Source organism: Panthera leo, chromosome C1, assembly GCF_018350215.1.
Source record: "Panthera leo isolate Ple1 chromosome C1, P.leo_Ple1_pat1.1, whole genome shotgun sequence".
NCBI classification, from domain to species: domain Eukaryota; kingdom Metazoa; phylum Chordata; class Mammalia; order Carnivora; family Felidae; genus Panthera; species Panthera leo.
Genome location: NC_056686.1, coordinates 104300272 through 104324774, shown reverse-complemented (window position 1 = coordinate 104324774; position 24503 = coordinate 104300272). Strand labels below are relative to the sequence as shown.

General features: G+C 42.3%; 1 protein-coding gene across 5 annotated transcripts in view; it reads left to right on the top strand.

Annotated features, from left to right (window-relative positions):
- The first annotated feature begins 17023 nt into the window (after positions 1-17023).
- Positions 17024-24503, top strand: part of OTUD7B (OTU deubiquitinase 7B) — a 52964-nt gene continuing 45484 nt past the window's right edge. Inside the window, exons 1-2 of one of the 5 annotated variants that reach the window (XM_042953806.1) lie at positions 23119-23917; positions 24345-24498. In XM_042953806.1, the coding sequence (XP_042809740.1) occupies positions 24414-24498 (85 nt within the window). In that variant the 5' untranslated portion in view covers positions 23119-23917; positions 24345-24413. Of the gene's footprint in view, positions 17267-23118; positions 24499-24503 lie in introns of those variants that run through there. The other 4 variants (XM_042953805.1, XM_042953813.1, XM_042953804.1 and 1 more) reach the window with 4 other exon arrangements.

Below are 24503 nucleotides of genomic sequence, written 5' to 3'. Positions count from 1 at the left end.
GCCATCTGTTCCTAGGTTTTATCACCTTGTACTCAAAACCCTTATCCTCTTTATTGTTCTCTTCCTATTTAAGCTAATGTCCCCTCATAAGCCTGTGAGATCCTTTATTCCCCGGAGTGCAGAGGCAATAATCAGGGACAAGCTCCTGCCAGAAAAATTGTTACTTCAGGCATTATAACTTGACCTGGTCTCATCCTTTTCTTTTTATTTCTTTTAAAATTTTTTTCATGTTTATTTTTGAGAGAAAGAGGCAGAGAGTGAGAGGGGGAGGAGTGGCAAAGAGAGAGGGACACACAGAATCTGAAGCAGGCTCCAGGCTCTGAGCTAACAGCACAGACACCTCAGTGGGGCTCGAACTCATGAACCATGAGATCATGACCTGAGCCAAAGTCGAATGCTTAACCGACTAAGCCGCCCACATGCCCCTGCCCTGGTCTCATCCTTAACAACAAAAATGAAAATGGCTCTAATTGAAGGGTCTTAGAAAAGCTAAGCAAGGACTAGATTTAATTTGTAGAATGGAGTATTTATTCCATTGCTTAAAAAATGCTTTTGTGAGGCGCGTGGCTGAGTCAGTTGAACGTCCGACTTTGTCTTGGGTCATGATCTCACAGTTCGGGGGTTCAAGCCCTGCGTCGTGCTTTCTGCTGACAGCTCAGACCCTGGATCCTGCTTCAGATTCTCTGTCTCCCTCTCTCTCTGCCCTTCCCCTGCTCACACTCTGTCTCTCTCTCTCTCAAAAATAAAATAAAACATTAAAAAGATTTTTAAAAGTGCTTTTGTTAATATGCTACATAGTGGCGCTCCATTGAGAGATGAATGCCTTTCATATCCCTGGCACTGGGCAGTAACTGATGTGTCAAAGTTAGGAAGGAATAGAAACTAATATAACATTGCATGTCAACTACACTTCAATTAAAAAAAAAAATCTAGGAAGGAATAGTATTGCTTTCAGCTAAAGGAGTTAAATTCTGTCTTCACTCGCTAATGTGGAGGAGGAAGTAGGAAATGTTGATGTCACTCGGTCAGGTCTTCTATACCATTTAGTATTTCAAGTCAGTACTTTCTGCTTCTGCTTTTAGAACATAGACCAGGAAAGAGGAGTCTCTCTGTCTTTTCTAATTCCCCACTGCCAGCTATCATCTAATTTGTGATAAACCTTGTGCCACAACAAAGGCAAACAATAAAATCTTATTAGACACCGGTGTTCTTAGCTGCAGCTCGTGCTGTTGCTGCTGCTACTGATGAGAATGTTCTGATCTTTCTGATAAGAGACTCCTCAAACTCTTCAGTAACAGACCATCTTGAGATGTCTCTTTTTTCTTTTGGGTTCTTAAAAATACATACCATTGGACATAAGATCATCTAGCGAGATATCATAGAGCTGAATAAAACTGAGGGTAAATGGAGAGGGACTCCTGGCTTGCCCAGCAGAGAGACTCCCATCCCTCGTTAATGGTTTGCAGAGTCTGTTCTAGAGCGCTGGCGATAAGACGTCATTGCATGGCCTGTGGTTTCTCTCTCTCTCTCTCCCTCCCTCTCTCCCTCCCTCTCTCTCTCTCTCTCTCTTTTTGTTGTTTATTTATTTTTGAGAGAGAGACAGAACGTGAGTGGGGGGAGGGGCAGAGAGAGAGGGAGACACAGAATCCGAAGCAGGCTCCAGGCTCTCAGCTGTCAGCACAGAGCTGGACTAAGGGCTTGAACTCAGGAGCTGTGAGATGTTGACCTGAGCTGAAGTCAACACTCAATTGACTGAGCCCACCAGCCGCCCTGACCTGTGGTGTCGCTTTATGCCCATAAGTCTACTGTCTGCATTTCCAATGAGCTTCGAGGTGATGTACTGTTGCCGGTCTGAGAACCAATGAAGTACATGCTCTGCTCATGTGAGCCCATGTGGATGCAGCTTTTCTAGACCATCCTAGTTACCAAGGACTGGAATTGTTCCCTCAGCCAGATCGATTGTTTTTCAGACTCAGGCATATGATTTTATAGGATTTGTCACAGGTGAAGACTGTGGACTAACCCTGACTCATCACTTCCATTCTGAATTCTAGACTCAGTCTGGGAAGCAGGAAGAAAAGTAAAGAGAGAGGAGGGGTGGGTGGTGGGGGGTAGAGAGAGAGGCTAGATTTTTCTTCATTTTTGAGTAAGAAACTGTCGTTGCTGCAAAATGACTGTTAGATGGTGTATTTGGTGGCAAAAGAAAGTCTAGAGGAACCACTGGGTCCGTAATGATGAATTTTAAATGTCCACATTTAAATTAAAATTTAAACGTCTTTCCCTTTTGCCTCTCTTGAGGAAAGCCGAGTTTGCTGGCAATATGCATGTTTTAATAATCTTACATGTTTTTCATTAATATTGTCGACTAATTAATAGATTGATTTCATCATCTGGAAAGTATTCATTGAGCACCAGAGTCTGAATTCCACCAGGCTGGTGCCGTCATGGAGCACCAGCAAGTTGCTGCTCTTTCACTAAACCTGAAAGGTTAGTGGGCTTAGCCCATGTTTGCTCATCCCATAAAAGGGCCTCTGGGACTCAGTAAACTCCAGCGCAATGATTAAGGCAGGTATGAGGTGAAAGGGTCCACTGCTACAAAATGAAATAGACTGAGTTCCTGACCTCTGATGTCATCTTCTATTTTTGGCTCTGAATTTGACCCTTGGACTTCATGACAAGATTTTGCTTCTCTAGATTAATACTTAACCCCTGCCACACCTCCCCACATATAGTTTTACACTCACCCTCCAGCTTCATTCCTTGCAGCTGCTGTGAGTATATACCTTACTCAGGTCTTCTTGGCGCCTAGGACCTGAGCCCAGCCTCCTTCCTCCCCACCCCCATTGGAAAAAAAAAAAAATCAGACATTAAAAGCCTTAACAATACACTATTTGATACAGCAAAATGGAACATATTTCCTGTTAAAGTATATAAGCCAATAGGGGAAAAAATCTGAGTCACTTAAAAAAAAATGATTAGAGTTTTTTTTTTTTTTTTTTCCTTTTGAGAGAAAGGAATATAAGAGTCAATTCATTTGCTATTGAATAAAACACCTTTTAAACTATGTACTTAAAAAGTACATTACTTTTGACTTACCAGAGGCTGGTTAATGGAAATGGGAGGAGGGAGATTGAGGCCAAGGTGAGGGGAGGAGGATGGGAGGAGCAGCCCCAGCAGAGACCAGAGCTTCACTAGACAAGGCCAACTAGAGGCCAGCATCCACACCCCTGTTTGGAAACTAGGAAATCAACAAGTGCCAGTAACTATTTTGCTACACCAAGCATTGTTAGGAAAAGTGTGATCTTTAGATACAGATCATCATTTGACAGGGGTCTACTTGGTTTTAGAGAAAATTTTCTAGGTAAGTCAGTAGCTGTAAATAAAAATCTAGGTTTGTAGTCAAAGCTTTTAATCAATAGCAGAGAAGAATATTTTGTCTTTTTAAAAAAATGTTTATTTATTTATGTTGAGAGAGAGAGGAGGAGCAGAGAGGAGGAACACTTGGGAGGAGGAGAGACAGAGAGAGACAGAGGGAAAGAGAGAATCCTAAACAGGCTTTGTGCTGTCTGTGCAGAGCCTGACATGGGGTTCAATCTCATGAACCACGAGAGATCATGACCGGAGCCGAAATCAACAGTCAGACGCTCAACTGACTGAACCACCTAGGTGCCCTTGTCATTTTTTTTTTTTTTTAATTTGAAAGTTGAATTGGTTTTATTAAGTGATTCACGAATTGGACAGCATCCCACCTAGCAAGTAGAGGGGCTCTCCATCATATTTTCCCTTAAATATATGGTTCTCTAAACCCAAGAACTTTTTATTTTAAATAGGCCCACCTCTGACATTTGTGGGGCCTGGGGCAAGAGTATAAGTAGAGACACATATACTATGTATCTAAATATTTAAAAACTAACAAGTTGTTAGATAAAATTTTTTTGAGTTTATTTATTTTGAGAGAGAATGAAAGCATGAGTGGGGGAAGGGCAGAGAGAGAGAGAATCCCAAGCAGGCTTCAAGCTGTCGGTGCAGAGCCTGATGCGGGGCTTGAACTTATGAACCATGAGATCATGACTGAGCTTCAATCAAGAGTTGGATGTTTGACTGAGCCACCTGGGTGCTCTGGGGTTATAGCCAGGAATATGGCAGCGTAAGGTGAGCTGGCCCATCGCTGATAAAATTTACCCTTAGGACTCTGGACCTAGGGAAGAGGCCCTCATAGGCCCTGGAAGCTGTCTCAGAATATTGGGACTGAGAATTCCAGACTCCCAGGCACCCAGAGGGTGCTGCTCTAGAAAGGGTTCCTGGCCTCCAGATGTGCCTGTCTCCAGATTCTGTGGACATCTCAACCTATAGGAAGAGATAACGGCCAGGGGAAGGTCAGAATGATGCCTTTTCAAGATCAGGGCTCAGAGCAGAGATGCCCCTTGTGTGGGCCCGAGTGGTATGATTTGTCACCTGGGAATCACCCTTTATAATTTCTACTGTATTACTAATACCCTGTCCTTGTCTTTTGCCTCTTTTCTTGTCTACTGTCTCCCCTTAGAACACACAGAAGTTACCTATTCTTCCGCTCAGATACTAGTTTTACAAAATAGGACACAAGAATGGTGTCTTCCATTATTTCTCTGTTTGATTCCAATTCCCTCCACTAATTATCTGGGACCTTTCTTATTAGCAAAGTTTACCCATGGGAGGCCTGTCATGGAAGAGTGTGTGTGTCAATAAGTCTTGGGCAGAGACATGGTGTTTTCTTTTTACTGAGGAGAAGGCCTTTGGAACTGTTCTCAGGGTGGATGGCAGATTCTACCCCTTGGGTAGAGGGGCGGTGGCCCCAGAAGCATTCATACAGGAAGAGGAGAATCCTGCCTGCTGGCCACAGCTGGAGGACCAGAAAATGCATGATGGACCAGGCCTCTAAGCGGACCATTTTATTTTATTTTATTTTATTTTATTTTATTTTATTTATTCATTCATTTATTTTTTAAATATTTATTTTTGAGACAGAGAGAGACAGAGCATGAGCATGGGAGGGGCAGAGAGAGAGGGAGACACAGAATGTGAAGCAGGCTCCAGACTCTGAGCTGTCAGCACAGAGCCCGATGTGGGGCTGGAATTCATAAACCTCCAGATCATGACCTGAGCCGAAGTCTGATGCTTAACTGACTGAGCCACCCAGACGCCCGTATTTTATTTTTTAAAGTTATGTATTTATTTTGAGGTGGGGGGCCATCAGAGGGAGAGGGAGAGACAGTATCCCAAGTGGGCTCTGTGCTGTCAGCATAGAACCCAACTTGGGGCTTGATCTCATGAACTGTGAGATCATGACCTGAGCTGAAATCAGAGTCGGATGCTTAACTGACTGAGCTACCCAGGCGCCCCTGAGCAGACCACTTTATAATGAAAGGAAAATGAGTGGTGCCTGGGTGGCTCAGTTGGTTGAGTCTCTGACTCTGGGTTTCTGCTCAAGTCATGATCTCACAGCTTTGTGGTTTCAAGCTCTGCATTAGGCTCTGTGCTGACCAGAGCCTGCTTGGGATCCTCTCTCTCTCCCTCTCCTCTCTCTCTCTACCCCCACCCCCTCCCCCACGCCGTCTCTGTCTCTCTCAAAATAAACTTAAAAAAATAAAGTTTATAAAAAAATGAAAGGAAAATGAAAAATGAACATCAATACCATCACCACATATGTATTTATTTAGTACTCATATAGTGGGCACAGAGTACCACACAGGGCCCCTGTCATACTCACAGGGTGAGAGAGTAAAAAGGGAATACACACATTTCACCGAATTGTAACCTATGTTGGTGTGAAGGTTACAGTGAGATTCAAAGGAAACTGCCTGAAACCCTTTCTCCAGTAGGGTTAAGAGCCCCCTCCCCGACTCCAGGGATTCTGGGGGTAGGGGGTGTGCCTTATGCTTTTCCTTGTTACTGATTGGTTCAACGGATGTATCATTTTATTATCTCTAGTGTGCTGTTGCTGTTTTACATCACATTGTCCCAAGATGCAAATCAACTTCTTTAATTTTCCCCAGAAAATACTCCTCACACAGGATATTAGTGTATGTGTTAGGCTTTGCTGAAGATTTGGAGGCAATGGGGAAGTTTTAAATGTTTATTTATTTTGAGAGAGAGAGAGAGAGAGAGAGTGTGTGTGTGTGTGTGTGTGTGTGTGTGTGTGTGCAAACAGGGGAGGGGCAGAGAGAGGAAAGAGAGAATCCCAAGCAAGCTCTGCACAGAGCCCGACGCAGGGCTCAATCTTACGAACTGTGGGATCACGACCTGAGCTGAAATAAAAAATCAGACGCTTAACCACCTGAGCCACCCACTTGTCCTGGGGAAGTTTTATATTGCTGTATTACTTGGTCTTTTCTCTTCCGTTAAAGACTTCTCATTTTCCTGACCATGGGGCTTCCCTTTTATAATTTGATTTTCCTTATTGTATTATAGCCAAGGACCCACTGATGTGTCCTTCTGAATTATGGATCTTCTGTTTCAGTTCCCATCCTGAGACTCAGAAGAACTGACAGAGGCTTACAATGGCCACCTCTCCCTTATTCCAACTCTGTGAGGGGAAGGAGGCAGTGTGAGGAATGTTTCCTTTGCTATATAAATTACATCATCTCCTTTAAAAGGCAGCATCTATAGTCAGTTTGGGTTTAACATTTTTTTTAATGTTTATTTTTGAGAGAGAGAGACCTACTGAGAGAGAGGAAGACACAGAATCTGAAGCAGGATCCAGGCTCTGAGCTGGCAGCACGGAGCATGACACGGGGCTTGAACCCACGGACTGGGAGATCATGATCTGAGCCAAAGTTGGATGCTTAACCAACTGAGCCACCCAGGTGCCTCAGTTTGGACTTTAAATGACAGTATTTTCTTTCTCAGTTTACACAATGGTCCTAAAGGAATGTGTAATCTCTCTAAACTCTTTTAGTCCCTCAGGGGTATTTAGGGCCAACCACATTTAAAATAATAATAATAATAATAATACTTATTACCATAAACATATTACAATACATAAGTGTAATTATAATTATATAATATTTTATTTTATATTATCAGGCACTTATAATAGTAATAATTATGACAATAATTATTATTGGCAGTAGATAAATATTTCTTCAAGGACAGGACAATTGAAGGCTTTTGAGCAAGGGAACGATTGACCAGACCATAGTTTTTAGGTAGGGCCTGAAGGGTGGTAAGAGAAGAGAGAGATTAAAGGCAAGAGAACAGTTGTGGAGTTATTTTACAGTACTTTCGGTCAGAGGTAATGAGCTAAGACCGTGGTTGTGGAGAATAGATGCAATGACTCAACACAGAGGTATTAACAAATGGATTCAGACATTAAAAAACAAAAAACAAAAAGCACCTAGCCTAAGTTTAAGCAGGGACACTAGTGACAGGCTGAGTCTGCATGGTAATCTAACTGTAGTTTTGTTATTTGTCCAGCGGGTAGGGTACCCACTGGAATAGGCCAGAGCAACGCCAGCCCACTGGGCTGTGTTTTGGTGTTAAGTAACCATCATACCTTCTGAGTGTTAGAAGCTACTTGCTGCATAAGGGCCTGTAAACACTAATCATCTAGTGAAGGAGGGGAGGAAGAAACTAAAAATCAAAAGGAAAGTCTTGCAGGAAGCAGGAAATCAACAACAAAGTGTACTGTATGGGCAGTAATAATTGGCCCTTTCAGCTGCTTTCAGGAATGAATGTCTGTAGTCAAAGGTCACATTGTCTTTTTATAGTCTACATCACCTTCCATCTTTCTTCCTGTATAAGGTAAAGGACATGTGTCAAGCAGAGAATGATTTGGATTACTAATGTCTAGTCTTGCTCATGAAAGCTCCCTAAGGGCAATGATTGTATCTTTGCATGCCTCACACATGGCGGGGGCTTAAAAATATCAACAGAATTCCCTGAATTGTATTAATTCCCATTTTGTTGAGCTTTTGTCCCTCCTGTGGAGGATCTAGACAAGGAGGCCAGCAGTCTGGTGCTTTATTCAGTATCCTTTACTGGCAAGTAAGAGCAGAGCTCTCCTGTGGGGAGCTAGCCCACTTAGAAATTATGGCAGGGCAAGCATCCCTGATTAGTGCTTGTGACCTTTGTCTAACTGGGTCTCGTTATTCAGCCCTTCAATTTTGCCTTCCTTTCTCTTCCCATAGCCAATGCTTTCTTTTGAAATGTCCCTTGGGTCTTACACTTTTCTCTTGGGTGCTTCTATAGTACTTTACTCATTTATAGGTCCCTCCTGAGTTCTTGGTCTTGTTCTACCAATTTTTCCTGCCTTTAGGGCTTCATCTCTTCCTCAACTGAGAAGGTTCCCTAACACATGAGGGTAAGTGTAACCCAAGGTAACCTATGTCGTGGCGACACTTTTCAATTCCAGATTTTTTTCCAGCTGAAAAAACTATCATCTGTTTACTTCTCTGTGGGGAGTTGCTATGATCCGCAGGCTTGTTCATAGACCGTAAGTAATGTGGGAACTAATGCTGATCAGCTTGGTAACCTGGAGAATGACAGAGGGCACATCACTGAGGAAGATTCTAGTAGATGCCAATTAGATATAGTCATTCAACCACAGAGTTCTCTCAGGCAGGAATAAAAGCATATATGTATAATTTAGGAAAAAAAATGTAGCATGCAGTACCTAAAGAGCTCAATGTGCACTGTGAATCACATAAAAAGGGGCAGTTTGGTGCAGTTTCAACATCTTCTATCCCCTGAATGCTCTGTCAGTTTCCAGTAGCCTGAATTTGGCCTGCCTCCCAGTGCTGACCTAGTCAGGGGACACAGTGACTTAGTCACTCCATTCCCCGGCCTCTCCTCATTGCCTCAGCCAATGTTTTGGCTGTCTAATTATTTGCTTTTCCTCCAAACCTGAGGGTGTGTCACCTGTGAAGTGGAGATGAAGCTGACCCACCTGGCTGGCATTCTGATCAGGTAAGGTTGCAGCTGCTCTCTTCAAAGCCTCAGGAACTGGCTTCTCTTCCTTACCTACCTATTGGTAGGCCTCTGAGGGCTACACGAAGCCCATTCTTACACCCTCAGGGGATTTGTCAGGACCAGAATAGGAACACACCCAATCTTGCCAAGAGCCCTTTAGATAACGTCCTAACACAGCTCTCCTGGGAACCAGCACTTGCAATAATTGAGAGCTGATAAGTCCTATTTAACAACAAAGTACCTCCAGTGATCTTTGGTGTTCAGAGGGCCTGGCAGCAGGGACTTTCTAGCAGAAAGTCCTCCTAATGTCTAATGCTAGGAACCCTTTAAAAACAGTGTCACTGAACTCTTCTCTCTGGCTATTTTATTATTCCTAGGTTTTTTCATTAATTGATTAAATAGCTGACTTACTGGTAAATACCTGTGAAAACTAACAATTCAACCCAACTCTCAGATTCCAATTGGTAAAGACATTCACAGCTTGGGATTTTATAGGAAGTCTTTATTAAATTTTTTTTTTTTTTTCAACGTTTATTTTATTTTTGGGACAGAGAGAGACAGAGCATGAATGGGGGAGGGACAGAGAGAGAGGGAGACAAAGAATCGGAAACAGGCTCCAGGCTCTGAGCCATCAGCCCAGAGCCCGACGCGGGGCTCGAACTCACGGACCGTGAGATCGTGACCTGGCTGAAGTCGGACGCTTAACCGACTGCGCCACCCAGGCGCCCCTATAGGAAGTCTTTAAAAGGAGATTATACGGGTTGGGCCTTGAACTCCAGGGAGAACGTTTATGGACCGAAGAGAGAAAGTTGAGTGGTAACATGGTTGTGTGTTCTTACTGGCTTGCACTTGACCGCACATCTCTTGTCCAATTCTGTGTTCAGTGACATCACATTAGTAGCATGAAATTGTCAGGGGCAGGAATATTTACACCATGGAAATTGGTAAATGTTTTAACTCAGGATTTTTTCCTCCTGGAAAGCTGGTTGTTAGTATTTACCAGCACACCAGTGGTGCTAAAGGATGTAGAACACGAATGTAGAGACGGAAATTAGCAAGCCACACTCTGGAGTTAGGACTAGTCTGGGGTCAGGTTGTGTAGGATCTTACAGGGCTGACAAAGGAATTTTGACTTCATCCTATAGATATTGAGGAGCTGTTGATGGGTTTTTATTAGTTGAGATGCTTTTGGTTACAAGTGATAGAAAAACTAAATTCAAAATGGCTTAAACAATAAGGAAGATCTATTATCTCATATAATAAATATTTCAAGGAAGACCACTCAGGATTGGCTAAATCAGCAGTTTGCCCAAGACCCAAATTCCTTTCATCTTTTTGCTCAGCCATCCTTAGTATGTCAGCTTGTCCCTTAACTGGAACAGCCATTCCAGATTCAACAAGATTCAGCGGCAGAAGAGAATCTTTTCTTATTTCTCTGAGTCTCTTTTTAAGATTGAGAAGGTCAAGCAGATTTCCTTGAATCTCACATTGGTCAGAACTTTATCACCTGCCTAAACCAAGCACTGACAAGGGGAATGGAACCTCATAATTGGCTTAGATCTATCAGTGTTTCCCCGTCTCCTTCCCACTCAGCCTCTAGTCCTCCACTGGAGCGAATCTCCCCTTGAAGCCCATGGTTATGTACTGAAGGGTGGCTACTTGAACATAATCAGGGTTCTATAAGCCAGGAGGAAAAGGGCGGATGGAAAATATCAATGAAATATTTTAGGAAGCATAATCTAGCAACGATGCACAGATAGAGGGCCTAGGAATACAGAGACCCAGTTATACTATTATGAGTCTGGATGTGACTCTATAAAAGGAGTCTGATATGTGCTCCCAAAGCAGCGGCTCTCAACTGTCCATTCATTTATTCATTCACTCAATATTTAATGAATGGCTACCATGGGTCAAGCACTGTGCTACATACTAAGATAAAATGGTGAACTTATAGAGCTTCACAATCTAATGGATGAAGCAAATATCAATAAAATAATCCACAAGTAAATGTAAATTTATAACCTGGTCAAGTGTTACAAAGGAAGCCAGGATATTTGTTTTCTCTTTTTAAAGTTGAGATAAAATTCACAGATTTTAAGTATACAATTTGATGTACATGTGTACATTGTAACAACAAGATATAGCACATTTCCATCATGCTAGAAAGTTCCTCTGTGCCCTCTTACTATTCAATCCCCACACCCCACAAAGGCAATCATGGTTTGATTTCTAGTATTTCTATTATCATGGTATTATTTCTATTATTATCTATTACTTTTGCCTATCCTCAAATTTCATATAAATGGCTTCTTTTGGTCAACAAATGATTTGAGATTTATCTATGTTGTTGTGTTTACAGGGAGTTCATTTTTTTAACTTGTGTTCCATTCCTTGATCAATTTATTTGCCTCTTTTTTCTGTTGGTAGACATTTGAGATGTTTCTAGTTTGGGTCTGTTATGAATAAAGTGGTTTTGAATATTCATGTATAAGCTTTTTTGGGATATATGTTTTAATTTCCATTGGGTAAATACCCGGTAGAATTGCTGGATAATAGGGTAGAAATGTGTTTAACTTTATAAGAACCATGCACGTTAGAACTAACAAAATGAATTCAGTAAAGTTGCAAGATACAAAATCAATATACAAAAATCTGCTGCATTTCTATACACTAACAATGAACACTCAGAAAAAGAAATTAAGAAAACACTCCCATTTACAACTGCATCAAAAAGAATAAAATACTAGGAATGAACTTAATCAAGGAGGTGAAATACCTGTACACTGAAAACTATAAGACATTGATGAGAGAAATTGAAGAAGACACAAACAGAAAGATATTCCATGCTCATGGGGTAGAAGAATTAATATTGCAAAATGTCTATACTTACCCAAAGCAATCTATAGATTCAATGCAATCCTGTCAAAACTCCAGTGGCATTTTTCACAGGAATAGAAAAACAATCCTAATATTTGTGTAGAACCACAAAAGACCCTGAAGAGAGCTAAAGCAATCTCGAGAAAGAAGAACAAGGCTAGAGGCATCACACTCCTTGACTTCAAACTATATTACAAAACTGTTGTAATCAAAACAGTAAGGTATTGGCATAAAAACAGACACATAGATCAATGGAACAGAATAGAGAGCCCAGAAAGACAACCATACATCCATGGATAATTAATATATGACAAAGGAGGCAAGAACATGGAATGGCGGCAAGGACAGTCTCTTCAATAAATGTTGGGATGGGCGCCTGGGTGGCTCAGTTAGTTGACCATCCGAGGTCACGATCTTGGGGTTGTCAGATCAAGCACCACACCAGACTCCACATTGAGTGTGGAGCCTGCTTAAGATTCTCTCTCTCTCTCTCTCTGCTCCTCTTCCCCACTTGTGTCTCTCTCTCTCTCTCTCTCTCTCTCAAAAAAAAAAAAAAAAAATGTTGGGAAAACTGAATAACCACATGCAAAAGGATGAAACTAGATCACTATTTTATGCCATACACAAAAATGAACTCAAAATGAATTAACGACTAGAATTTAAGACTTGAAACCATAAAACTCCTGCAAGAAAACATAAGTAATAAGCTCCTTGACATCGGTCTTAATGATTTTTTGGGTCTGACTCCAAACGAAAAAATAAACACTAAAAAGCTTCCGCAGAGCAAAGGAAATCATAATGAAAAGGCAACCTACTAAGTGGGAGAAAATATCTGCAAATCATCTATCCAATAAGGAATTAATGTCCAAGACATATGAAGAACTCCTACAACTAAATAGCAAAAAAATAATAATCTGATTAGTTAAGCGGGCAGAGGATTTGAACAGACATTTTTTCCAAAGAAGAAATACAGATGGCCAACAGACACATGAATAAATACTCAACATCAGTAATCAGGGAAATGCAAATCAAAATCACAATGAGCTATCCCCTCACATGTTAGAATGATTACCATCAAAAAGAAAAGATAACAAGTGTTGGCCAGGATGTGGAGAAAAGAGAACCCTTGAGCACTGTTGGTGGGAATTTGAATTCGTGGAGCCAGTATGGAAAACAGTATGGAGGTTCCTCAAAAAATTATAAATAGAACTATCATATCCAGCAATTCCATTTCTCAGTATTTATCTGAAGAAAATGAAAACACTAATTCAAAAAGATATATGAACCTTATGTTTATTGCAGCATTATTTACGACAGCCAAGACATGGAAACAACCTAAGTGTCCAGTGATAGCTGAATGGATAAAAAAATTATGGTATATGGGATGCCCGGGTAACTCAGTGGGTTAAGCATCTGACTTCAGCCCAGGTCATGTTCTTTAGGTTTGCAAGTTCGAGCCCTGCATTGGGCTCTCTGCTGTCAGCGTGGAGCCCACTTCAGATCTTCTATCCCCTTCTCTCTCTGTCCCTCCCCTGCTTGTGCGCTCTCTCAAAAATACATAAACATTTAAAAAATAAAAAAAACCTGTGGCATACATACATACATACACGTATATATATGCAAATCTCTGTTATATATATATATATATATATATATATATATATATATATATATATATTGGAAGACTGCTCAGCCATTAAAAAAAAAAAAAATGGAATCTTTCCATTTGTGACAACATAGATGGACCTTGAGGTCATTATGCTAAGTGAAATAAGTCAGACAAAGACAAGACAAATATGATATGATTTCACTTATCTGTGGAATCAAAAAAAAAAGAAAAGAAAACCACCACCAAAACAAACAAAACAAAACAAAGAAAAAAGTTGAGCTCATAGATACAGAGAATAGATTGGTGGTTGCCATAGGAGAGGGGAATGTTGGGATGGGTGAAAAGGGTGAAGGAGGTCACAAGGTACAAACTTTCAGTTAAAAAACAAGTTACAGGACTGTATATAAAGCATGGCAACTACAGTTAATAATACCATATTGCATATTTGAAAGTTGCTAAGAGAGTAAATCTTAAAAGTTCTCATCGCAAGAAAAAACTTGTAACTACGTGTGTTGATGTTTACTAGACTTCATGTGATCATTTTACAACATACACAGATATTGAATCATTATGTTGTTAACCGAAGCTGCTATAATGTTGTATGACAATTATATCTAAAAAAAAAAAAAAAAAAAGAAAAGAAAGAACTGTGGATATTTAAAAAATATTTAGTTTCATGGTTTTCAGTCCCCGAAATTCTGAGTTAGTCTGTCTGAGGTTCCTAGGCATATATTGTGCGTTGTTTTGAAACTCCACAGAATCACTGGTCTAAATTACGGTGGTGGTAGTGGAAAGGAAGTTATTTTGGTTTGGTTTTCTGTTCCACCACAAAAGCATATAAATGCAAACAATTGCTGTTTTTTTTTTTTCCCTGGTGAGCTGCAAAATAGCTTTCTCTGAACATTACCCCCCCCCCCCACCCCCCATCCATTAGCCACAGTGTTGAAACAGTCTCTTCCTTTTAGTTTCTCCGGTGAAATGTAAAGCTCTATATTTTCAGTTCTTGCTTAAAGTGAAGTGAAAGCTCTGGGAACTCCTTGGAGCAGCTCTGTGAATTGCTAAGATGAGTAAATAAAAACATGCCCTTAGGATGGAAGAGAACTTAGTACTAAATGGCAGATGAGGGTGTGTGGCTGGTACACTGGTAGGATTTTCTCTGTCGCTTTTACCTTCATCTTTTTCCTATTCTTTTACCTGGCAGCAAAAAATAATCTGCTGTGTTCTGGCAGCTGACAGTGACATCAGACAGTTGCTTCTGAATATTCAGCTTACTGACGGCCCAAATGGCTGCATATCACTACAGAAGAGGTGAGGACCTGACACGTGGGAATAGGAAGAGAGTCACTTAATGGCTTAGGGGCTGGCTGAGCTGGGACCAGAACCCAGGTGGCTTGGCTCCCATCCTGGCTGACCACACCGCTACCCACACAGCCTGGGCTGACCCAAAACAAGCAGCCCATTGAGCAATCGCACAAACAACAATGAGTGATGGACGGTCAGAGCAAGAAACAGGCACAGAGCAACTGCCAGCCCATCACTTCCTGGCCCCTAAATTTCCAGGCAAGCCTGTAAAAAGTGTGGTTACTTAATTGAGTTTGGCCCAGCTTTCAAATTTGGAAACTTTCTGTGGTCACTGCCAAGTAAAGGCCTGCCTTGTAATGAGGGTGGAGAGTGCCTTTGAACTCCATACCTGGTTCTAATAACGTAGTGGTAGTGGAATTAAGACTGGGAAGAAATAGTTAACAGATGAGCATAACCTCGCCCTGGGAGGACTTTGGTGAAACAAAACCGCTTTAGCTTTTTGAGGCTGCTCCTTTGTGACTCTGTTCTCCTACCTCAGATTTAGCCAGCAAAGGGTGGCCGTGATCAGTGGAGTTCAGTTAGAATCAACTTAGATGACCAAGTCTCATTCTACCCTCCTCCTCAAATTTGCCACTGAACAGTAGCCAAAATTCGTAGTCCCCGCATGCTTGAAGCCCAGGCCAAATGGCTCTGCTTGCCAACTTGTACTGTTGGTCCTGGGTGTGCCTCCTGCAAGGCACTCTGACCTGCTTGGCCTTGGTATGGCCTTAGGCCCCGCCCTGAATCAACTCTAAATCCTGGGTGTCCTCAGGAGATAGAGCTGCCTGTCTGGGCAGTTTCCTGTTTCAGATGTCCATTTTCTAGTCCTGAGCTGGATAATTCCAACAGGTCTATGCTCCACCCCTCCCATTTAGAAACTGAGGACTTCAGGAAGTACTGAGGGGGAAAGTCGAGTATAATACAGTGTGTGTTTTAAAATAGGCCTAATGGGCGCAATTTAGACAATAAACATTTTGAATATGCAGATCAGGTGCCACAATGTTAGGAATCTGAATTAAAATTCAGGATTTCTTTGGTCAGATTACAGCTGGGGCTGGCCTCATTTTGTGTTTGTCATAAAGAGGTATTGCAATATTCAATGGCTCTGCTCTCCTAATATTTAGTTATACATTCAACAAATATGGAAGGTCTGCTTCTATATTTTGAAGAACAAAGCTTATGCTCTTATAGCCATAGCCCATTGTAACTCACATAGCACACATGTGAGTTCTGTTTCATAAAACATAGTTGCATGCGTTTTACTAAAATGTAAGAAAGATCCTTGGTGCCTGGAATTATGTCTTTAAAATTTTTTTTAATATTTATTTTTGAGAGAGAGAGTACAAGCAGGGAAGGCAGAGAGGGAGACAGACAGACAGACAGACAGACACACACACCCTACACACACGTTTCGAAGCAGGCTCCAGGCTCTGAGCTGTCAGCACAGAGCCCCACGGCGGGTTCAAACTAACAGTGAGATCACTACAAGAGCCCAAGTCGGAATGCCATGCCTAATCGACTGAGCTACCCAGGCGCCCCTGGAATTATGTCTTCTTATACATTTTTGTGTCCCCAATATCAACACAGTATCTTGCACATAGTAGGGACTCAGTAAGTATTTGTTAAATTGAATTATGCTGGAATGCTGTTAAAGGGCATTATCAAGAACAGCGATACTCGACTTCTTTCCATCGGGCTAACAGTCGGAGGCGGACATGTCCACAGGGAAGGGTATGTTCACTTCACGAGTGATTTAAGGAGACTTGCAAAACTGGGTGGAGACTGGTCTGGAAGAAGTATGGTTAACTTTCCTCTGGTCAGTCCAGAATGACTGCGCCGAGTAACTAGAACTTCACTGTTCTCGTTCCAAAGTATTATCACCCCTCTCACCTTTCCAGAACTATTCGCTGCTTTCTGCTTTTTCCCCAAAGGGCTGGAGCCAACTGACTCTACCTCAAAGTCTCAAGAGCCCACCCTGCACTCCTGCAGCTCCGGTTCAAGAACTCTCCAGACCCGAGGCCTTAGGAACGCGGTCCTGGAAAACATGGGGTCACGCGCGGGGCAGGCGCCAAACTGGCCACAGCCAGGGGAGCGGCACTAAAGGCGGGGCTGCTACGGGGCGGGGCGGGGCGAGGCCTGGGGGCGGCTTGGGTGTCACCACCAACACGCTCCGGCCGGAAACTGGCGCTAGTTTCCGGCCGGACGGCCGAAAGCCACCGATCCCGAACCAGCTGCCGGAGCCGTAGTGGCGACGGGGTGTGGAGGAGGCAAAAAGCCACTGGGGGAGGCCAGTCCAGATCAGTGCCGTCTGGCTCCGGCTCCTGATCCTGTGCGGAGCAACAGCCGCGGTCGCAGTCTCCGCCGCCGCCTCCGCCTCCATCGTCGTCGGGGGAGGGGCCAGCCGGACCCCGGGGTCACAGCCGAGGAATGAGGAGAGGCGGCCGGGCCCCGCGCTCCGCCCCGGCCTAGGGCCTTGCCCCGGGAGCCGCGAGGGTAACGGAGCCCCCTGCCCTGTCACCTTCCCCCGTCTGCTCCCGCCCTTCCCGCCTCTTCAGGACTCCCAAACTCTGACCCTCCGATCTCCACTGTCCCCCTTCTCCTTTCCGATGATATTTCACCCGGAGCCACCGCCTCCGGTCACCCTCTCCTCGCCCTGACTGTTCCTTGCTTGGTCCCAACCTTTTCCCCAGTTACTCCTCCCTTTCACCTGCGTCCCGCGTTCCTAGCCCCCCGGCCCCGTTCCCGGCCTCCCTTCCTAAGCTGTGCTGGGCAGTGTGGACGGTCCTCCCTTGTCAGCGAGACTTTCGGGAAGGGATGGTGGAGTTTTAAGGTGGTTGGAGTGCAGGCTACCCCCTATCCTACCCGCGGAGGAGGATAAAGTTCATTGTAAAAGTCTCAGTATAAAAGTACAACGAAAAGAAAACAAGCTTGTTCTTCCCTGTAGAGAGCCAACTGAGGTGCGTCCAGTAATGGAGGAAGGGAGCGAAAAGTGTGCGAGTGTGAGAGCGAGGGAGAGGGGGAGAGAGAGAAGGATTGATTGATTGATTCTAGGGCAGGCTTATGAACTTTAGAAAAAAGAAAAGTTGCTCTGAGCCGATGGAAACTTTAGAAGCTGATGATGAGTAAGCCGTGGGCTGCGTGATCTCACTCCTCTTCTCATAATTACTAGGTTAACGGTGTGGCTCCGGTCGGGATGGAATGGGATTTGTTTACTGGGCCGGCATATTTTTAGCTTGTCGGCTCACAAGGACCAGAGCTCTGAGTGTCTCCGAGTCTTTCCGAGTCTCTTTCCCTCCCTGCCTCCCTCCCTCTCTGTCTAGGTAGTCTGTCTAACCTAGGTGGTTCCTCTGGGCACAATACAGATACAGAAATTAAGTTGAAAGAAGTGAACTGGTGAAATTGTGTGTACGAGAGTCTCCCCACACTCTTCGGGGGGTTTCCTTTTCATAAATGCAAAGGCGAGAATTAGCAGGACTTTGACTTTTATTTTCGTTATAGTTTGGTAACTGTGTATACAATATGCTTTTTAGAAAAATCAGATGCTGATCATTTTTCAGTCTTTGGCTTGTCATACTTAGTATATTTATTTAGGAGGTCTTGGAGGAGGCTGGATCCTTTTGTGTTTCAGAATCTATTTCTAAGGTGGGAAAGGACAAGAAGAGGGAGTGATAAGGCTAGTCCAAAAAGGATAGCAAATCCTACATTTTAAATATTTAGAAAATTTCCTTCCTAGTGAATGAGATTGCATTCCTGGTGGGGTGAGAAGACAGCAGGGACTTCTGCTGGGTGACTTGGGAGACTCACACTTGTAATTAAACGTTTGCTGTGCGTAATTTACAAACGAATATATTATACTCTTTGTCCTCATTGTTTTTCTGAACAGTTCTTTTAAAGTTTAGTATCCAACCTGCTCTGCTAGTCTATTGATATTTTGAAGGCTGAACAGAACTGTAAAATAAATGAAATTGATGTTGCTCATCTGGCGTCTGAATACCAGTCTTGTTCTAATTTCCACTAGCTACCCGGCATGTCTCAGAGTACCTCCCTGAGTAAGTGGCCAGTTACTATGTACTTAGTGATCACAGATGAATACAAATATTAGCTCATGCTAGGAATAATTGAGAAAGTAAATATGCTGAAAAGATCTTCCGAAACTGAAATAGATTACTTTTCGATTTTATTCCATTCTGGATTATCAGCACCTTTCTGCCGATAATTATCCATTAACATGAATAATTTAGAATTGAACAGATATCCACTTTGGGCATTAAGCATTCAAGCAGGAAGGAAAGATGGAAAGACGATAATTTCCAAACCATTACTAATTTTTTGTTGTTGTTGCCTCACTTGACTTATCCCTTTCATTTAATGCCAAAGACTCCCTTGTGGAAAAAAAAGTAAACCTTTGCCAAAGAAAGGGTTGTCTGTTGACTTGTATAAGGCAGGCTGAACAGTAATGAATGGTAATTGTTAGTTGGACTTGATAGGGTTGTGTCACCAACAACTTGGAAATATTCCTGAAGCTTTAGATCCTTAATCTCCGTCTTTTGGGACCCCTATTGAAAAAAGATTTAATTTGGAGGGTAACATCACATTTTTAAAAACCACACACACCCTCTTTGACTATTAATCATTGTTTTAATTTGTGAGTCGGTTGATGCCAGTATTAGTGATGTCTGGGAAATTCTATTTATGTCAATGAGATAAATTAGGGAAGATTTCTGAATCAGCAAAATTGGAAATGGAATTGGAGACTATGGATTAGAGTCCTAAAGAAGCTTGACCTGTGGAGTTAGATAGAACTTGGCTCAAATCTTGATTATGGTTTTTACTATGTGACCTTGGACAATTTACTTCTACATTCTTATTTATAAAGTATGTATGAGCATTCAGGCAAATGAAATAGTTATTCTTTATTAGAAGTATACAAAGAGAAAAGAACTTCCAGGCAGAAAGTATGTTTATATCTATTTATATCAACTTCTACACTTATTATTCTGTGGCTGGTGGGATGGGATGGGGCTGCGGATTGAAGCAGTTGAATAAACCTAGGAATAAGCAAAGGGCAGCCTAGTAGTCTACCACTATTCCCATTTTGCAGAAGGCATCGTTTGGGTTTTTGATTCAATATATGTAACTGAGTGAATTATGATGGAATAACAGTATTAAAAATAAATTTTCAGATTGTTATGGGGATACTAAGTGCCACTTGTGAAAGTTTTAGAGCTTCTCAAGCATGGCTTAAGCATGCTATGGATTCTGGCAGATTCTTGTAAGGCTTCTTGTAAGGAGCACCTCCTCTTCTTACCCCCAATCCCATCGAGGGAAAATCCTGAGACAGTGCTTTTGAGGTGTGCCTTCAGCAATGTCTTCCCTGTGGGAACTTAGGAGCTGTGAAATCTTCTCATCAGCCCCCAATAAATTCAGAGAATTAAATTCTGTGTAACTGGAATAAACGTGCAGGGCAGTTTTATGAATGCCTGAATTCAGTAGATTTTTTAATATAATAGAAGAAAGTTTTTTGTTTCTTTTTTTAATTTAAGTAAGAAATACTTGCTGAATAATGATTGAGCACTCTTGTGGAGAAAGCTGTCTCCAAACTCCAGTGGTGGACTTTGGGAATATAGAAAAGATATAAAGATGGGTGTCCTTGCCCTTGGGACAGGACTCTATATACCCATCACAACGGGTATATAAAAAGGGACATCATACTGTTATAAGCTTTAACATTTAGAACACAACATGTAAATGAAAGCAAGTTTAATGTGCTACAAATGGAGTATGTAGAGGCTAGAAAACTTGAAGTAACAAGGTAAGAGTCCGTGAGATCAATTAGGAAAGATTTCTGAATCAGCAAAATTAAAACAAATTTTTTTCTTTAATGTTTATTTCTGAGAGAGAGAGAGAGAGAGAGAGTAGGGGAGGGGCAGAGAGAGAAGAGGACACAGAAACCAAAACAAGCTCCAGGCTCTGAGCTGTCAGCACAGAGCCTGATGCGGGGCTTGAACCCATGAACCATGAGATCATGACCTGAGCCAACGTCAGACGCTTAACCGACTGACCCACCCAGGCACTCCCTGAATCAGCAAAATGTGAAATGGACTTGGAGGCTATGGATTAGAGTTATAAAGAGGAATGGCCAATAGAGTTAGATCAAACTTGGTTCAAATCTTGACTGTGATCTTGGACAGTTGTCCGTCCTTATCTATGAGATATATGTGAGCATTCAAGTAAATGAAGTAGCTATAATGTGTTAGGAGTAAAAGAAAATAAAAGATCTTCCAGGCAGAAAGTATAGAAGGTACAGTGTGCAGTGATGATGTGAATGACTAAGCTGTGTTTGTTGGGGGAATAAATGAGAGGGGCTGGAGAGAATGTGGGTGGTCAAGTCATGGGTAGAGCAGGCAAGAGGGTGGAGGGGACTCAGAGGCCAGACTCTGTTGGGTGTTGATGGAAGCGTCAATAGAGTCATTGTAGGTCCTTGAACAAAGGATGGATTTAGTGAGAAGTATTGAGCCTTCTAGTCCAGGAACTCAGGGACAAGGAGTCAGGCGGCCACCGGTACATTGTAACTTCAGTTTCTCTCCTGGACCATCTTGGTGTAAAGGGACCATCCAGGAGACAGGATTCCTTGTAGAAGTTTTTGTGTCCATACACCTTACTCACCATGCTGAGCTCTGCTTGTGCCTGTCTCTTATTGTACTGGCTTGTGGGTTATGGCTGGATTCTCCTAAAGAGCTTATGGTAAGGACAGTGTTATGTTTTAGGTGCATTTAACTTTCAGTTATCTCTGCTATTGTAGGGCACACCAGTATATGTAATTCAGAACTTAATATGGAAATTTCTTGGTTTGAAAATGCATTATTTTTTAAGCCAGATTTGTTTTATTTATTTATTTTTAAAGTTTATTTATTTTGAGAGAGAGAGAGAGAGAGAGAGCGAGAATTGGAGAAGGGCAGAGAGAGAGGGAGAGAGAGAATCCTAAGCAGGCTCTGTGCTGTTAGCATGGAGCCCAATGTGGGGCTTGATCCCAGGAACCATGAGATCATGACCTGAGCCGAAATCAAGAGTTGGATGCTTACTGGACTAAGTCACCCAGGCACCCCATAAACCAGATTTATTTCAATGTTGTTGAGGATCATACTAATGCTGATAATGAATTTGCATTCCTAAGCCTATGTTACCTGATGGTGAGGCGGGTATATTGATGGCAAAGAAGAGTCCACCTTGGTTTAAAGATTTTCCTCAGAAATCCTTTAAAATAGATAGTTAAGACTGGACTATACTGAGTATGTTAATGAAGATGAATTTCTTTTCAAAATCTGTGCAAGTCCAGTATGGCCACCTAAGCTGTCTACCTTATGCCTGAGAGTGATTTATAGATGATGCCTATGTTGTAGCCAGAATGAGTCCTCGGTCACGGTATATCTGGAGGAATCCTATCGTGTTGTGTTGCCTTGTTGAAGATGAATGAAGGTAGCTTTTTCGAAGGACTTGGGCTTTGTAGAAGCTTTTCCAGATATCAGCTCTGCTAATAATCTGTCAGGTTTTTCCTCCTGAAGTAAACTTGTTTGAAAATCTGGCCAATTAAAAAAAAAAAAAAGATATGGGGAGCAGTGTCCACATGTAATAAACAAAAAAATCACACGGCTGTTCTTGCAACATGTTCTTTCAGTTGACTTGCTTGCCTTCACCACTGCCTTCCCCCACCCCTGCCTTCCCCCTACCTTCTCATAGTCATTACCAAACTATGTGCTTATGATGTCATGAGCACAGGATTATTATTTACTTCTTGAGTCAGGAGTTGTAGTATTTATGAGTGGAAATCAGAGGTGGAAGTCAGGAATCTTAATTTATACAGTTTAGTTCAGGATTATTTTCAGTTGTGTTTTTTAGGATTATGTGTCATCTTTTTATTTCCTCTAAGAAATAGTTTTGGATAGGGAAAATTATTAAGCTGTTATTTTTAGTGACCTGCTTTGAGTTTAGTTTTATGCTGGTTACTGCAGAGGATTAGGAAAAATGACGATTTTGTGCCTTTGGAGAGTTTGCAATCTAGTTGGGAGTAAGGGGTATAAGGAGGAGTGAATACCTGTTGAGCCTCTATTATGCCAGACAGATGAAACAAAGAAAATGTGAAATTATTATTTTTAAAGATTTTTTTAGTGTTTTTATTTATTTCTGAGAGACAGAGAGAGAGAGAGCGAGCAAGCAGGGGAGGGGCAGAGAGAGAGGGTGACACAGAATATGAAGCAGGCTCCAGGCTCCGAGCTGTCAGCATAGGGCCTAACATGGGGCTCGAACCCATGAACCATGAGATCATGATCTGAGCCGAAGTTGGACACTTAACTGACTGAGCCACCCAGGCACCCCAGAAAATCTGAAATTATATTATTGATTGCATAGTACAGACCTCATACCATAGACTGTACTTGGGGAAGAGCGCTCAGGTAGTTATGAATATCACAGAGAAATTGTAACTTATTCCAGATCTTAAAAAAAGAAAATTGTGTCAGTTACAAGGGGTGAAGGTGAAGCAAATAACAACAACAAAACCATTTCATTTGGAGCTGAGAGGGATCAAGCAAAAGCCTGGACCAGGTTTGGGTGTTCTTGGGGCAGTGATGAGACTGTCCTGAGTATCAGTGAACAGTAGTGACATGAGGTGCTTAGGTTGGTTTGGAGCTGTGTTTTATAGGGGTCTTATAAGGCAGGCTTATCAGTTGAGATTTTAAAGGATAGAAAATAGTGAAGCACTATGAATTTTTGAGGAGGATACTAATACGATAGTAGGAACCAGATTGGCTGGGAGGGAAGGGAGATTGGCACCCGGGGTGTGTGAGGTAATGAGACCTGAGTTAGAGTTGTAGAGGGTGCGATCAGGAGAGAAAAGGGGGAAAAAGAGATTGTGAAGGAAAAATTGAAATTCGTGAGGACTGGATGTGGCAGATGGAGAGTGATCCATCAAGTTTTTTAGCCTGGGTTCTGAGACATTGAGATAAGGAAGGTAGGAAGGTTTCCTCATTTTTGGGGGGAATTTGATGAGTTCAGCGTCAGAGGTATCGGATATAAAGTGGTAATGGAACGTCCAAGTGAAAGCTCTTCTAGTTCCTAGAGATGAGCCTGAAGCTGGTGGAGGACGAGGTTAGTACAGTTGCAAGTGTGGTTTTGTGGTGCATCAGCATGGATGTAGTGGCTGTAGCCAAGAGAATGAATAAGCTCTCTGACGACTAGAGTTTAGGAAAAGAGCAAAAGGCCAGAGATAGTGGTAACGATACACTAATACACTATTCTGTAGGCTTTAGGCCATTTTAATGGACTTCTTCCTTGTTCTTCCTTCCCCGACTCCAACAAGCATCCTTTGAATGCCTCCTACCTTGTAAGCACTGTCTTAGGCACCGAGGAAACAGATGAGTCAGACAAGGTCTCTACCTACAAGGAGTTTATGGGTCCAGGGGGAGGAGACAGATGCATAAATATATAGATGTAATGAAGTGTGGTAGTTGCTGCAATAGAAGTATGTAGGGGGGATTCTAAGGGCCTAAAGGTCTGTTCTGCCTTGGGCATGCAGAGGTTGGAAAGTGCTTCCCAGAGATGACATTTGAGCTGAGTCTTGAAAGATGAGTTAAGGGTGTACACTATGGAAGACGGGGAGAGGTACACTCCAGGCCGAGCAAACAGCATGAACAAAAGCTTGAAGGAACGAAACAGCCAGACTTCTTCAGGTAAC